At 40.3% G+C, this 15,265-nt stretch overlaps 2 protein-coding genes across 3 annotated transcripts in view; both read left to right on the top strand.

Moving 5' to 3' along the window:
- The window catches only part of gorab (golgin, rab6-interacting), a 23,553-nt gene extending 8,725 nt beyond the window's left edge, over window positions 1-14,828 (top strand). Inside the window, exon 6 of the mRNA XM_016680393.1 lies at window positions 12,634-14,828. Within this exon, the coding sequence (XP_016535879.1) occupies window positions 12,634-12,705 (72 nt within the window). The 3' untranslated portion in view covers window positions 12,706-14,828. The remainder of the gene's footprint in view (window positions 1-12,633) is intronic.
- The window catches only part of prrx1b (paired related homeobox 1b), a 21,344-nt gene continuing 8,381 nt past the window's right edge, over window positions 2,303-15,265 (top strand). Inside the window, exons 1-3 of one of the 2 annotated variants that reach the window (XM_016680395.1) lie at window positions 2,303-2,948; window positions 7,205-7,380; window positions 11,887-12,068. In XM_016680395.1, the coding sequence (XP_016535881.1) occupies window positions 2,702-2,948; window positions 7,205-7,380; window positions 11,887-12,068 (605 nt within the window). In that variant the 5' untranslated portion in view covers window positions 2,303-2,701. The remainder of the gene's footprint in view (window positions 2,949-7,204; window positions 7,381-11,886; window positions 12,069-15,265) is intronic. The other variant, XM_007569366.2, reaches the window with a different exon arrangement.

Genomic DNA, 15,265 nt, shown 5'->3' with positions numbered 1-15,265 from the left:
ACACACACACACACACACACACACACACACACACACACACACACACACCGGGGCGGTTAAACTGCAGCTGGAGGCCAGTTTAATATTCAGAGAAGCTGCAGAAACTCGAAGCTCAACCGGAGAAAGTTTCAGTGAAGCAGCGAACCGAACCGGGCGGAGTTCCCAAAAATGACACCTTAAAACATCACAGCTGCTTCTGGTTGTGTCTGCTGGCTTCTTCTCTCTGAGTCAAAGAAATCTTTCTGCTTTTCTGGAACTGAAACGTTTGAGTTTGTGAAAGATAAACTTACAGAGTTAACTTTTTATGAGATTTAATTTACAAAAAGAAAAAGACACTTGAGGAATTTTATTTATTTTAATTTAAACGGAGTAGCTCTTTTAAAGAAATGTGTTCAACTGGATGTTTTGTTGCATAACGTGAAATAATTTGGCTTAAATCTCAGTATAAAATTAAAACAACTCACTACTGAATGTTAAGGAGTCTTCACAACTTCAGAAAACTGGTTTTGTTGTTAAAACAACTTGATGAAATTAAAATTCTGAATTAAAACAATTTTCTAGTTGATTTTTGTTGCATATTAAACTTAAACCACCTTTAAGAGTTTTACAGTGTAAGATTAGAAATTCTTCAACATATTTTCACTCAAGTAAAACTAATCTGGTAAGAAATTACTCAAGAGTAAAAAGGTATTTGGTAAAAAGTTTACTCAAGTACTTTATTAATATTTAAAAATCACATCGTCAGACGGAGAAAAATCAGTTTAATTTAATGAAAAACTTTAACACAAACTGCAGGTGACTGAGGTTTGGTTAAAACATTTTTCATTCTGTGGGTAAAATCTGGAGCAAAAATATTCATAATAAAATGACCCAAGTAAAAATAACATTTACAGTGTAGTAAAAAAACTCCTAAAAGTGAATTTAAAAAAAAACAGTTACCCAAGTAAATGTAACTGAGTAAATGTAACTAGTTAATACCCAAATGAAAGATTTCTTCCGAGCTTCAGGATCAGGATCTGGATTTTCTCCATCTGAACTGTTAAAACATGGAGAGAGAAAACTGTCTCTGATTGGCTGGAAAACACCTGAGAGTCTCACCTGAGAATGAATCCTGGACTCCGACCTGAACCTGGTGTCTAGAACCCAGAGGTCGGACCGACAACCGGAACCAGTTCTGAGGATCAGATCGGATCGGATCGGATCGGATCGGATTTGACAGGAACCATCAGGACAGAAGAAGAAGAGTTTATAAAACATCTATAATCCTCCCCAGCAGTGATGGGAACCTAATAGTGCTAATAGTTCATTTAAAGTCTAGAGGAATGAACAATCTAAGTTCCTTATTTAGAGGAAGCTAATGCTAAAACACTTTAGCAACACGGCATTTAGCAGAAGAAAATCCTTCAACACTCATTTCAACCACGCTGATCATTTAGCAGCACAGCTACGACTCGTCCTTTCACTCTGCTTTTACTTTTATAACCAAAACGTAAAATCATGTCAAATTTTATTAAACTGAACCTTTATAAAGCAGCCAAGAAAATTAACGCTTTAGAAAAGAACATTCTAGTTAGAGAAAGCTAAGTGTGCTAAATGTTTTCGGGGCAGGAATGCTAATGAAACATTAGCTCCGCTATTAGCATATTAATGGAGGTGTTCACTTCCCACCAATGACAAACAGGAACAGATATGGATCAAAATCTAAGAGTTTTACTTTTTTCAAAATGTTATTTAGACATCAAAAATAATGAAAAGGAAGAGAAAACATTTTATTCCTGCCTGCTGACCTCAGCAGCTTCCTGGTTTCTGTTTGTTTCTGTTTTCAGATGTCGCTCCATTCTTGACCCTCCATTTTCCCTCTGTCATTAGAAAATCATATTTATTGTCACATTCCTGAATCTTCTTTTTGGTTCTGAAATTATGAGTCATTTTAGGTTCTGAGTGATTATTGATTTATTGGATCATTTCTCTTTTAGTCATCGAGTTTATATTTGTTAAATGAAGACTTCCTGGTTTATTATCACTGTTATTGATTCTTTGTTATCTTTTGGGAACTGATTTTTTAGTTTTGACCGAACTGAACCTGTTTGTTGGATCTTCTTGTTCCAAAGGTCCGAAGTTTCTGGACCTTTAGTGAAAACAAAATGGCTGCAAAAAAAGTGAATAAAACTATGATGGCTGCTGGTGCAGTTTTTGTTTTAGTGATTTATGTTTCAGCTGAGTGACAGCAGAATCTGTCAGAAATAACAGATTTAAAAACAGGGCGGGAGGGGGGGGGGGAGAGAGAGAGAGGGAGAGAGAGAGAGAGAGGGAGAGAGAGAGAGTCCTGCCTCCTCGCGCCTCTTGGCTGCAGCTCGGCCAGTTTTGCGCATCTGGCCGTCCTTCACCCGCAGCAGCAGCAGCTCTTCCTGCTCAGATGTGACTCGGTCCAACTCGGAGCAGAACTTGTGATTCCTCTCCTCCTCCAGCTTCCCTCCTCTCCTCTCCTCTGCCGCGCCGCGCCGCCGGATGGATTGGTCGCTCTGGGTTTGATCGGGACTCGGTTCGGGACTCGGTTCGGGACTCGGTTCGGGCTCTCCGCGGCTCCTCTGGATGTGAACAGCTCCGCGGAGCCCAGTCTGAGTGCGGCTGCTTTCCGGGGATCTGCTCGCTGTGATCCTCCTGAGCGCTGCGCCTTTTCCGCTTCTCCTGCGTTTGCGCCATGACTTCCAGCTATGCGCACGTAATGGACCGGCAGGCCGCCATCTCGAACCGGCTGGAGAGTCCCATCACGGCGAACCTGGACAACCTGCAGGCCAAGAAGAACTTCTCGGTGAGCCACCTGCTGGACCTGGAGGAGGCCGGGGAGATGGTGGGAACCCAGGCCGACGAGGGCGTCGGGGAGCCCGGGCGGAGCATGTTGGAGTCCCCGGGGCTGACCAGCGGCAGCGACACCACCCAGCAGGAGAGTAAGTGTGCGCAGATGGAGTCCGACTGTCAGCCGCAAACTAAACTCATCTGTTTTCATCACGTGCCCGCGGAGCCGCGCGCGCGCGCCCTGGCCATGCATCATCCTGACGGGCTCCCCGCAGAGCCGCCATTACTCCTCAGCCGGGCTTTGAAGTCCGCGCGGCGCGCTGGTGGACCCGGAGAGGGCGGGAGGCTCCGGGCTATAAATCTGCGCCGCTGACCTCAACCAGGCCGCATTTACGCTGCAGGTTTCCTCTGCAGACAAAAAACAACATAATAACTCAGAAAATATGAGTCACATGATGACGGAGCGCGGCCTGATTGGCGCAGAGCTGCGGAGTTTTCCCTCAGTTCCTGTTAAAACTCTGATCAGGTGTTTATTTACTTCAGAGGGAGGAAGGAGTTAAATGTTCCATCATTTTGTGCGTAAAAAGCGCATTAAAGCGCCAGAACTTCCTCATTAAAGGCGCAAACCGCCGCGCCGCTCGGCCTCCTCTGCGCGCCGCAGAAAGAGTAAATAAACCGCCTCTCCTCCTCTCCTTTTGCGCCAGTTGACGGAACCGCTTTGGGTTTTAATGACTGTTTTTGTTATTTCTCTAAAGGGGGGGAAAGCGCAGAGCTGTGCGGCAGGAAGTGCGCGGGTCACGTCGTTAATTCACGCTTATTTTCAGCCTGTCAAACACTCTCAGATGATCCGAGCCAATCATCTGTCATAATTAGCGCGCGTGTCCAGCCACAGATCAGCCAATCAGAGCCGCTCTTCATTTATGACAAAATAAATAAATTAAATTAAAAAACTGGATTTTCATCATCAGGAAAATTATTGTTGCGGGATAAGTTATGCTTTTTCATATATTTACTTATAAATGCAACAGATGGATGTTTTTAGGCCGATTAAATAATTTAATCCTGTCATATCACTTCTGGTTCTGGTTCCGGTTCTGGATTGATGACAGGAGAAACTTTTAAATGACGCCATGCAGTCACACGTGATGAAGATGAGGATGAGGATGGCTTTGTTTGAAGCCAGTCAAAGTGCCGCTCAGCCGCTGCGTCATGAAAACGACGCAAACTTTTCAGTTTCAAATATTTGCAGCCAAAATACAAACAATGACATTAATATTTGAAATATATTTTTAAATTATATTTGTAATTGTTTTATTCTGTTTTTCCTTCTCGTGCAAATTTTAAGGCCAAACCAAAAGAAAGATGCTCAGAGATTTATCAAAAAATATCAAATTAAAACATTTTAATTAATTCAATAACATATTATTACTTCTTAGTTTTTATTGCTATAATCGTTTTTGTAAAAAAGACTAAAAGTTCATAAACCTCCATGTGGCAGATTGGACAGTTTTCCACTGAGCAGCAATCTGCCGCTCATTTTGCGGCTCATTCTGCCGCTGCAGCGTCACTTTGCCGCACATCAAACCTCCGCTGAGTTTTAGCCTCAAACTGCGTAATTCAGAGGCAGGACATTTATTTTTAGCTTTTTCTGGGTTTAGTAGAAAAAAACAAAAACTGAGAATTATGAGTAAAAGTTTTTACCCCAAAATGTGAAGAAATAATAGAAGTTAAAAAAAACAATTTCCCCTTTTTTCTGAACTAAAACAGTTTTAGATTTAATAAATAATTATTTTAAATTAGTTAGAGTTTATGATGATTTTAAATGTTGATATTTTGTGTAAAAATGACAAATTGAGCTGAAGGAAAATAAAATCTGTTTTAGTTTCTGAACCCAGAAAAACAGTCAAATTAATTTCCTGTTGAATTATTTAAAAAAATGACTGATAACAAAAATCTGCCAAACAGAACCAGAAATATATAAAATTGTTTATTTCCTTTTAATTCAGATCTTGGTTATTTTTAGACATAATTTGACCAAAATAATAATATTCATATTTTTATAGAACCTGAAAATTCTTTACTTTTTACCATGAAGGAGATTTTTTTCATTTTAACTCCAGTTTTGTTGTAAATCGGGTGATTTTAGAAAATAATCAGATCATTTTTGGTGAAGATGAAACCTGCTGCTGGTTTTCCTTCAGAGGAAAATGTTCTGATCCAGACGTTCTGCAGAACCCGGCTGCCTCTGACTGGAACGCAGCTGAAGGAAATGATGTTTTCATTTCTCTAATCTGTTGGTTTTCAGCGCAGGGGCCCCGGGCCCCCGGCCAGGGGTCACCAGATAAACCCCAGAGGTCAAAGCCTGATTAGCTGAAGGAAAACAAATCAGTTCAGTTTCATCTGGAGCCGATTGGATCAGATCAGAACCAGAACAGCAGCCACTAAATCAGGACCGAGAATATTCCCTTACATCTATAATAATCAATATGCAGCTTTCTGTTAAAGGTCAAAGGTCAGCGAGAAATGAATCACCCGACAGACAAATACTACAGCAAATTGTAAAAAGAAAAAACAAACAAGAAAAAAATATTTGAGTTAAATCTTGAAACAACGTTTGGAGAAAATGTTTTGGTTCTGATCAGTAAAGCGGTTCGGATTTAAACGCTGAGCCTGAAGAGACGTTCAGGTTCCTGAGGAAAATCCGTCATATGAAACTTTATCCTGCTAAAAGCTAAAACTAAAAATGAGAGGAAACCTGAAAACAACAAATCAGCCCTGAGTTCAACCTGCTGACTGCAAAACAAACAGGCAGCCGATGACACAGTGTGTGTGTGTGTGTGTGTGTGTGTGTGTGTGTGTGTGTGTGTGTGTGTGTTCCCTCTGAACTCATCAGTCTCTTTTCTCTAAAACTTCTCAGCAGCTTTGATATAATTTTTCACTCATATCCCAATTAGTATAATTTATTTTACACTAAATTTGTGGTAAAAACCAAAATGATTTAATATCAAAGTCTTTAAATTTATTTTTATTAACAAAATCAGACCTGAAATGTTTCTGAATAATTAGTCAAATAAAACAAATAAAATTGTTGAGAAAAAATGACAAAATGAAAAATGTAAAGAATTTTCCAAATTAAAATATTTTTAAAATAATTCCTAATTTAGTTAACCAGGTTTTTATTTCTAACAAAATACTCTAAATATTTTTAAAACAATTTCTCGCTACGTGAAGTTTATAATAATTTAATTCATATTTTAGAAACTCCCGGCTGCAGCTCTTTTATTTTTACGCTGGATACAAAAACGTAATAAATTTTACATCTGTATTTATTTTATGAGTTTATAAACTTTTACAAATAAATATTTTGAGAAATCAGCGGAAGTTTTGGAGGTTCTTCCTGTTTAGATCCGGTCAGTCCGGCTGAGTTTGGACCCGATGAACAGATTCGGTTCGGTGAAGCTGTTCTGGGCCGCAGCTGGACGGGTTCCCGGTTCCTGCCTGTTTGTAATTAGGACTCTTTACGCCGCGTCTCTGGTGAAAGTCTTGTTTTGTGGTTTTGTTGTGGAGCCGCAGGCTCCGGTTCCTCTGCAGGAACGTTCACCAGGAGGTTCGGTTCGGTTCTGGAGGTTGTTTCATTTAACAGCGAATTAAGACGAGTTTGATTCGTCTTATAGAAATAATGACTCCGCTATAACAGCAAAGCGGGATCCAATGGATCAGATTAAATCTGGTTCTGTTGCTTTAAATAAACATTTATGGGTTCTTTTTTTTTTACCATGTAAAGAGCCGGTTCTCTTCTCGGTTCCGCTGAATAAAACCCGGTTTAATGTTTCACAACCTTCAGATAAAAGACACCTTAGAATATTTGATAAGCATCTGCAGGAAATTTAGCTTTTGGGATTAAAAATAAAATAAAAACAGAAAATTTGACAAAAACAGATTTTTTTTTCTGTTCATAAACCAACACGTCAAATTCAGTGCAATTAATCAGTGAAACAAAGCAGCAATTGCTGCTTTATATCCATATTTTAAACATGATCAATGAATACAGTTTATTTGTACAACGTAATTTGTCTTCATAAAAACTCAAACAGTCGAGATTCTGATGAGTGTCCTCACCAAAATCATCCCTGAATGTCCAGTTCCGTTTATTTTGGTTCTTTGTGATTTTACGGAATGAGCAAAGATGAAACAGATTTAAAATGTTTTTTAATTCTTTTCACTTTTGCTTCAAATTGATCAGAAACATTTTGGGTGAGACGTTTGGAAAAATCTGAAATTCTGCAACAATAAAACTGAGTAATTATTCAGATACAACAGGACAGTTTGCGATTCAACCTGATCGGAGACGCTTGATGATCTCCATGGTAACCGTCTCTTCCTCCTCCTCCTCCTCTTCCTCCTGCAGACGAGCAGATGAACACGGAGGAGAAGAAGAAGCGGAAGCAGCGCCGGAACCGGACCACCTTCAACAGCAGCCAGCTGCAGGCGCTGGAGCGGGTCTTCGAGCGGACGCACTATCCGGACGCCTTCGTCAGGGAGGACCTGGCCCGCCGGGTCAACCTCACCGAGGCCCGCGTCCAGGTGAGGCTTTTATTCTGAAATCACCGGTCTGGTTCGCTTTAAGCCCCGACACTCCCCAGATAAATGTATTTAGCTAATAACGCGGCTCAGTGGCTGAAAGTGATTAACATGTTTAGATTTGTCATCAGGGAAACGATAAGAGGTTTGTGGTTCATTAGAGACGCCGCCTGCCGCCACACCAGGTTTCTATCTTCTGCATGGATCTGGCGGTGTGTGTGTGTGTGTGTGTGTGTGTGTGTGTGTGTGAGGACTGGATGCGATCAGAACACTGGATGTAATGATGTGTAATTTCCCCCGGCGGCTCTCAGATAAAGTGCAGCACATGAGGCGCTGCGGCCAGATCTCATCCTGACTCCGCTGAGGGACTCCATTAATGTTTATCGGCAGCTTCTGCAATTAATTAATCTCAATTAATCCACAAAATTACCAGTTATTTAAAATAAAACACCACATTTCCTGCTAAATTATTGGAAAAACAGACATATGAGCTCAACAACAAAGATATTTGTTAATTTTTAATCTATTCTTCAGCCATCAGGTTTCCTGACGCTAACATTAGTGTTAGCTGCTACATGTTAGCATTGATGCTATTTTAGGATAGCATAGTTTCACTGATAGGCTAACTGCTTTCAGCACAACTTGAACACAACAAATATTTGTCATGTCCAGGGTCCAATCAGGTCGTTTAGAAGCAGAAATGAACCGAGAAAAGCAGCTTTATCACCGCTGCTGTTAGCGGATGTACCTGTGCGTCCGATTTACGGGCGTACCGGAAACGGTTCCAGTCGGAACCTTTGTATGTATGAAAAAAGATTAATGGATAAAAATTTTCAAACCAATGTAATTAATTAACTGAGGATTTTTAAATCAGATATTAATTGAATTTGGCACTACTTTGTCAGCCAAATAACGCCTGTGTTTCTACACTGTTGATGGTGACTTTGCCACGTATTCTTCCACCAATCGTTGGGTTGGAAATCTGGAATAATGCAGTGACTGAGGCACTATTTTCTCAGGCGATTGTTGGAAGGATATATAATAAAATGTAGATTTCTTTTTCTAAAAACAAATCAGTCTGAGTAAAAATTGTTAAAGATTTTAACACAGCTTTGTTTTTGTATTTGTCTTTTCTTCTGGCTCCATTTTTGGTATCACTTTAAATGTTTCCTTTCGCTGCTCCGCGTTTTGTTTTGAGCTCTGTTGAACTTGTTGGAAATCTGAGTTTTTCCTGAGAAAGCTGCTCCTCTTTCTGCTCCTGCTGGAGTTTGTTTGTTTGTGTGGAGATGAAGCTGCTGGCGCAGTCGGCCGCGGCGTCGAGGCGTCCTTCGGCTCAGGAAGCAGAGAAAATTAAATAAATATGTGACGTAAAAGTCAAGCAGTGAAAAGTTTCTCCATGTTTTCTACATAAATCCTGACACAAGCAGCTGCAGGACGTCCAACTCATAGAAAACTAGTCCTGCTCAGTGGAAGGATACGCAGAGAAACACTGATGTTTTCTGGATAACAAAATAGACCCTACACATTAATACAGACTTTTCTTAAAAATCTAAAACCAAATGAATCTCAAATAAATCAGATTTTTATAATGCTTACTCTGTTTCTGTGTAGGATCTATTTTCTTAGCCAAAGAACGGCAGTCGTTTTGATGAACGTATTCTTCCGCTGGTCAGAAGAGTTTGTTTCAGACTCTGGGAATTATTCCTGTAAAGATTTAAAATCTGTAGTTTTCCAGGTTTTTTCCGAGGTTTTCCGTTGAGCTAATCGTTTAATCCAGAACCGAGGGCGTTCTCCGGTTCCAGGAGACGGAGGAAGAAGAAGTAAATAAGTCATGTTAAAGTAGTGTGACCTGTAAATATGAGTAAACCTCTATAAGGAGCAGCTGCTGAGGAACCTGATTGGTGGAAGGATACGTTGGTGAGAAAAGATTTAATTCAATTTTATTTATCAATTAAATCCTGAATTTTTCCAAAATGTTTCAGTCGCCTGAGATGTTGAGGATTTTTACGCTTCTTCACTTTCACACCAGTCGGTTATTTTAATAGTTTTAAACTGAATGACGTCATCGTTATGGGCTTATTTCCAAGCTGCCTCTCATCGTATCCCTCCTCTGCTGAGACCGGATCTCCTTGTCTGTGTTAATTAGATTTTAAATATTTTTCCTGTTTTATCTTTTTCTTCAGAGAAACAAGTGAAACTAAAGCGACGCTGTGTGAAAATCTGACAGTTTTATCTGGAATGTATCTAAAAGCAGAAACAGAATCCTGCACCTGATTGGTGGAGGGATACCTGGTGAAATAATCGAGCCTCTCTGCCGTGACGGTGAAAATCGTAATCGCTGAATCAGTTTGAATCGATTTGAAGGGAGAATATTTGAGGTGCTGATTTGAACACGTTGATCTCAAATCGGCTCCAAACTGACAGGATCCAGGAACTAAACTAAACCGATTCCTCACATTTCTGATCAGCTGCTGATCACTTATCACTTTTTACTTAAATAGTAGAAACAAAATAAACAATAGCAGAATATTTTCCTCCTTTTTTGCAGGCCGTTTTGTGATGTGTACTGTAGAAATCTAGTCGCTCTCTCTGGTTTTAGTGTCAGATGTTTTCATATCAACACGTTTCCTCCTCTGAAAACAAGCCCTTAACGTTCCTGTTCGTTTCCAGACCCTTCCAGGCTTATTTTGTGAATTATTTTGACTTTTAAGATCCAAATGTCAGGAGAGTTTTGTGACTCATTCGGCTGCAGCTGCGGCAATCGTGCGAGGAGCAAAACAGATTTTATAGGCGACGAACACATGTTGGGAAAACAGCTCTGCAGAAAACGTTCCTGCAACTGTTGTTTTAAACGCATTAAGGTTGCATCCAATAAAGCAGGAAAACAACCAACCAGCCCTCCTGTTGGTCTGAAGCTGCAGATAAACTCTACCTCCTCTCTCGCAGCTCACTGAAAGTTTTTCTTCTGCGGGGAAACGGAGGAAATGGTGATGTTGGCGCGAGCGGAGCTGCACATCTGTGATTAATGTGCAGAAATCCTTTGATAAAAGAGACTCATTCCAGAGGCTGTGCGTCAGCGAGGCCCTGTGAGCGCCGGCAGCTTCTAATAATGGATTTGATTTCACAGCAAGAAACAACATCCCGGCCCCCCCAGTCCGCGCTTTGAGTCATCGCCTTTCGCCGAGGACGGAGGCAGCCGGGCTGATGAGGCCTGGAGGAGGAGGAAGAAACCTCCTCACATGTCATGATTTAAACTCCTAGATGGCTCTGGTCTCTGCGGCTGAATTTAACTGCAGATAATGAGCGAAATCCCGGGAACCAGATATGAAAAGGCTGTTGTGTTGGGGCCAGGATCCGACCGGGCGCTGGGACTCCGTCTGGGCCGCTTGGCCTGCTGCTCCTTTCTGCGCGTTTCTGAGCCGTTTCTGCCATTGAAGCCAAAAAACGGCTGGCTAAGCCTGAAACTACTGCAGAAAGTAAAAGATATCCAGCGCTGTAACCCGGTGGGGAATCCTCAGGATGTTAGCTGCAGCATTTCATGCTAGCTCAGAGAATCAGAGAATTCATGGACGAGTCGAGCGAGCAGCTCCTCATCCATCCATCATCAGGGTGGAAACACTTCCACTCATCTGCTAGTACAGAGCTAATGTTTCCTTTAGTGCTTTAGCAGTTTGCTTCTCTGAAAGTCTTTAGCACACTTAGCTTCCCCTAAATTAATTTGTCCAGATCAATCCCAAAGCACTGATTTAGTTGGATGCTCTATGAACTTTCAGCTGAATAAAGTTTTGGTTTTGGTTATTAACTTTTAAGAATCCTTCATGTAGTTGAATGTTTATATATTTATGCTCTTATTTTGAAGTGAGTAACGAAAAGTTCTGTTTCCTCTCCTCCATTTCTCTTTGTTAAGAAACTTTATTGAGCATTAGTCTTAGCTTTCTCTAAATACTGTGTTGGTGTAGCGCTTTAGCGTTAGCTTTAGCTTTAGCGGAACTTTATGATTGGTGCTCTAGGGTGAGTGATGCTAACTCTTTAGCTACATTTTAAGGGGTGGGTGGTGCACATTTCCAGCCCTCACAGCTTTTATAGGATTCAAAAATAAAATGAAACTAAAGATTATGTCAAAATCTCCAACTTTACTCCTGAAACATCCCTGAAGTTAATCTTGTGATTGTCAAGATAAGCTGCTGAAAGAGGAAAGTCCTCAGTTTGGGATTTATAGAAAGCAGCCAAGTTTCTTGAACCTTTTCTTCTTCACTGAAAGTTTTCAGAACAATGATGAGAAAACAGCGTTTTTTTGAAAATGTTGAGTCACTTAAAGTTTATTTTTCAATTTATTTGCCCACAAGGTAAAAAGCAGAACATAGAAATATTGTGAGAATGCTTTTAAGCCATAATCCCAGTTTTGTCTCGTGGCTGCTGTGTTTTGGGGCATTCTAACCAGCCGTTTTGCTCGTGTTCGGCTTGCGATGCGCGGTTGGTCTCACTGCTGGTGTCTTCCTGTCGTTCCAGGTCTGGTTCCAGAACAGGAGAGCCAAGTTTCGCAGGAATGAGCGAGCCATGCTGGCCAGCAAAAACGCCTCGCTGCTCAAGTCTTACTCAGGAGAAGTCACGGCGGTGGAGCAGCCCATCGTGCCACGCCCCGCACCGCGCCCCAACGACTACCTGTCCTGGGGCAGCGCTGCCCCCTACAGGTACAGTCTGCTTCTTCAACCCGAGTCGACCCAAAGCTGTGATTCTTCCCTGGTGCTGTACTTCAGTACACTGCAGTTAAAAACTAAATTAGAAGCTTTATCTTTGCAGCTAATGGCTCCCAGTTGTCGTAAACCCTAACAGTGTCTGTTTATTGGACTTTAAGCATCCAAACAATGTGTTTACTGGTGGTTGTTGGAGAGATTTAATAAAATGCAAACTGACAGGGATGCTAATTGAATGATTTTTACGCTCATGTTGGATTTTGAGGTCTTTACTGTTGAGAAACTTCTTTTATATCCGACTTACCTCATCAGACCGAACCGGATGATCTCAACAGGGATCCAGATATATTCTGTTAGCCGGTAGCTGGGCTCAAGCTAACTCTGGAGTTTAACTGGGACACAGAGAAAGCTCCCAGTCTGACCAGTGATCAGCCAAAGGTAATGCCAGTACAACCAGGACTCACCAATGAGAAAATGACGACGCCTTCGTTAGTGCTGGAAAGTCAAAGGTTTCCAACTTCAGAATTCAACATGGCTGCAGTATGTATCCAATACTCATCAGCTGCAGCAACAAGCTGCTCACTTTACGTTTTTATCACTAATTCATATGTTGATGCTGAGTTTGAAAGCATAAATGCTCATGAGTGTGGTTGTGTTTAAAGTAATGTCCGTCCCACACCAGCAGCTTCAGCAGTCGCTGTTTTTGGTAAAACTGCTGATGCTGCACATTTTCTGAACAGACAAACTTTCCTGTCCTCTTTTCTGCAAATTAGGAACATATCATCATTTTTCTTCATGCTTTATTCAGAATACAAAAAGTTGTGAAAAACTAGTGATTGCAAGCACTGTGGTTTATTTGAACACCACTGTGTGCTGCTGTTAGCACGCTAAAGCAGCTAAAGCAGCTAAAGATAGCTAGCCTGGTTACTGTGCATAAAAACCAGAAAAAAACTATTTTTATTCCTCAAAGAAAATCTGTTTACATCTGATTGGATTTGATGGATCAATAAATATATAAGCTAACTGTTAACACAGAGTATCATCCATGCTTTGGCTACTAGCATGTTATTGCTAATTAGCTTAACGGCTAAATTGATCTCTATTTTGTTCATAATAAATTTTGTTTCCAGTAACTGAAAAATATTTGATTAAGCAAAATTAAAAGTTGAGTTAGTTTTAATGATTTTATAAACATTTCCTCGGCATGTAGGGATAAAAAAAACGTTTTTTTGTTCTGGTGGTCTGTGGAGAATCTTAAAGATTTCATAATTCAGTTTTGAGTTCAAAGACTCTGACAGTCCGTTCGTTATCAAAAAATGTAAGAAGTGGTTTTATTTTGAACACCACCGCATGTTGCTATTAGCTTAATAAAATGGCTGCAGACAGTTAGCCAGTTAGCCAGTTAGCCTGGACATGGAGCTTAAAGTGAGGAAAAACCAACTATTTTCAATCTTCAAGTGAATCTGATTAAATTCAGTTTGATGTGATCTCCAAGTTAAAACCTTTAGAGTAAATACATAAGCTAACAATTAGCCTCACAGTCTCATCAATGCTTTGGCTAGTAGCATGTTATTGTTATTAGCTTAACGGCTAAGTTAATCTGACTAACTAAATACAACATTTCCAGGAAAAGAGAAAGATTTGATAAAACAAAATAAAAACTTTAGTTTGTTCCAGTAATTTTATAAACGTTCTCTCAGCATTTAGTGATGAACAAACATTTTCTTTGCTCAGGTCTGAGGATGAAAGTCAAGTTCTACACCAGTTTTGGTCTGATGAGTCTTAAACATCACATTGTGTGTAAAGAAAATGGAAATCGTTTGTGTGTTTTCTTATCAAGCGTCGCTGCAGGAGCCGGAGAAATGTGAAGCATGAAGAAGTTCAGTAAATGTTCTGTAGAACATCTTGGTTCTGGTTCTGGTTCTGCAGAACATCTCTGGGCTGAAGAGGCTGAGCTGATGCTTCAGTAGCTGCGGCGGCGTCTCGCTCTGTTATCGTTTCATTTCCTCCCGCTCCGCCGCCTCAACATGCTCCTCATTCCTCCTCATTTCTTCATCTCCTCTGATCCGTCTGAACTCAGCTGCAGCTCACAGAAACTATTTCTATAAAAACGCTGAAAACGTTTCATCATCAGCCTTTAATGTGCAGGAAGAGTCTCAGTGCTACTTCAGAACCAAACTGTTTGACTTTGTCTGAATTATAAAGGCCAAAAGGTTTGTTGCCAAACCGACTGTAAGCTTTATTCATAACGAAGTTCATAAAGATGAGCAGAACAGGCGTCGATATCCACCTGCCTGTATCTGGGACTCAGTCCAGGTGTTGCAACATTACGGTCAGATTAGGAGAATATTTCTGTAAATAACGAGAATAAACGTAGAATATTATGAGAAAAATGTATATTGTGAGAATAAAGTTGTAATATTATGTTGAAAGCCATCAAAAACAATATGAATGCAAATAAGAAAATTGTGCATATAAGTCAAAAAGTTGTGCAAATTCTTAAATAAGTAAAACTATGTGGCGTTTATTTTCTCTGCAATAATCTTTAATATAATGTTACCTGAATAAAGTCTTAGTAATATGAAAATAATCGTATTACAAGAATAAAGTCTTAATATTACACAGATGAAGTAGTAACTATTAGAGAACTAAACTAAAGCTTTTAGTTTGTGAAATAAGTTTAGCATCTTGTTGGTGTCGGTTTTATAAATAATTAATATTTGAACTCATCATCATCAGGACTTTAAAACCACAGAGTCTGATCACTGTTAAAGGTTTTTATATTTTAACTCTGGATTCATCCGTTTCTAATCTTCCGTTTCATCTCCACTCTAACCAACTGAATGAAAATAATTCGGTGTAAAACCAGACCTCGTTACACCTGCCGATTAAAATCAGAAGGAAATGTCGACTGAACCTGTTGGTGAAAAACATCCGTAGTTTGTTCTGCTGTTGTTCAGAATCAGTGAATCTTCACCGACTGAGAGGCTTTAATAGCATCACTGTGCTGCTAAATGTGCAGTTAGACCCGGTTCTGACCCGGTTAGACCCGGTTCTGACCCGTTTCTGACCTGGTTCTGATCTGGTTCTGACCCGGTTCTGGTCTGGTTCTGGTCCAGTTCAGACTCCTTCAGCTTTTAGATAAAACTGACAGATTTTCGGTTTCCATCATTTCTCTGATTAAAGGTTTTTAT

This window comes from Poecilia formosa, unplaced genomic scaffold (genome assembly GCF_000485575.1).
Source record: "Poecilia formosa unplaced genomic scaffold, Poecilia_formosa-5.1.2 Scaffold240, whole genome shotgun sequence".
Taxonomy (NCBI): domain Eukaryota; kingdom Metazoa; phylum Chordata; class Actinopteri; order Cyprinodontiformes; family Poeciliidae; genus Poecilia; species Poecilia formosa.
Note: the sequence above shows the minus strand (reverse complement) of the source record. Positions and strands in the feature narration are given on the sequence as shown.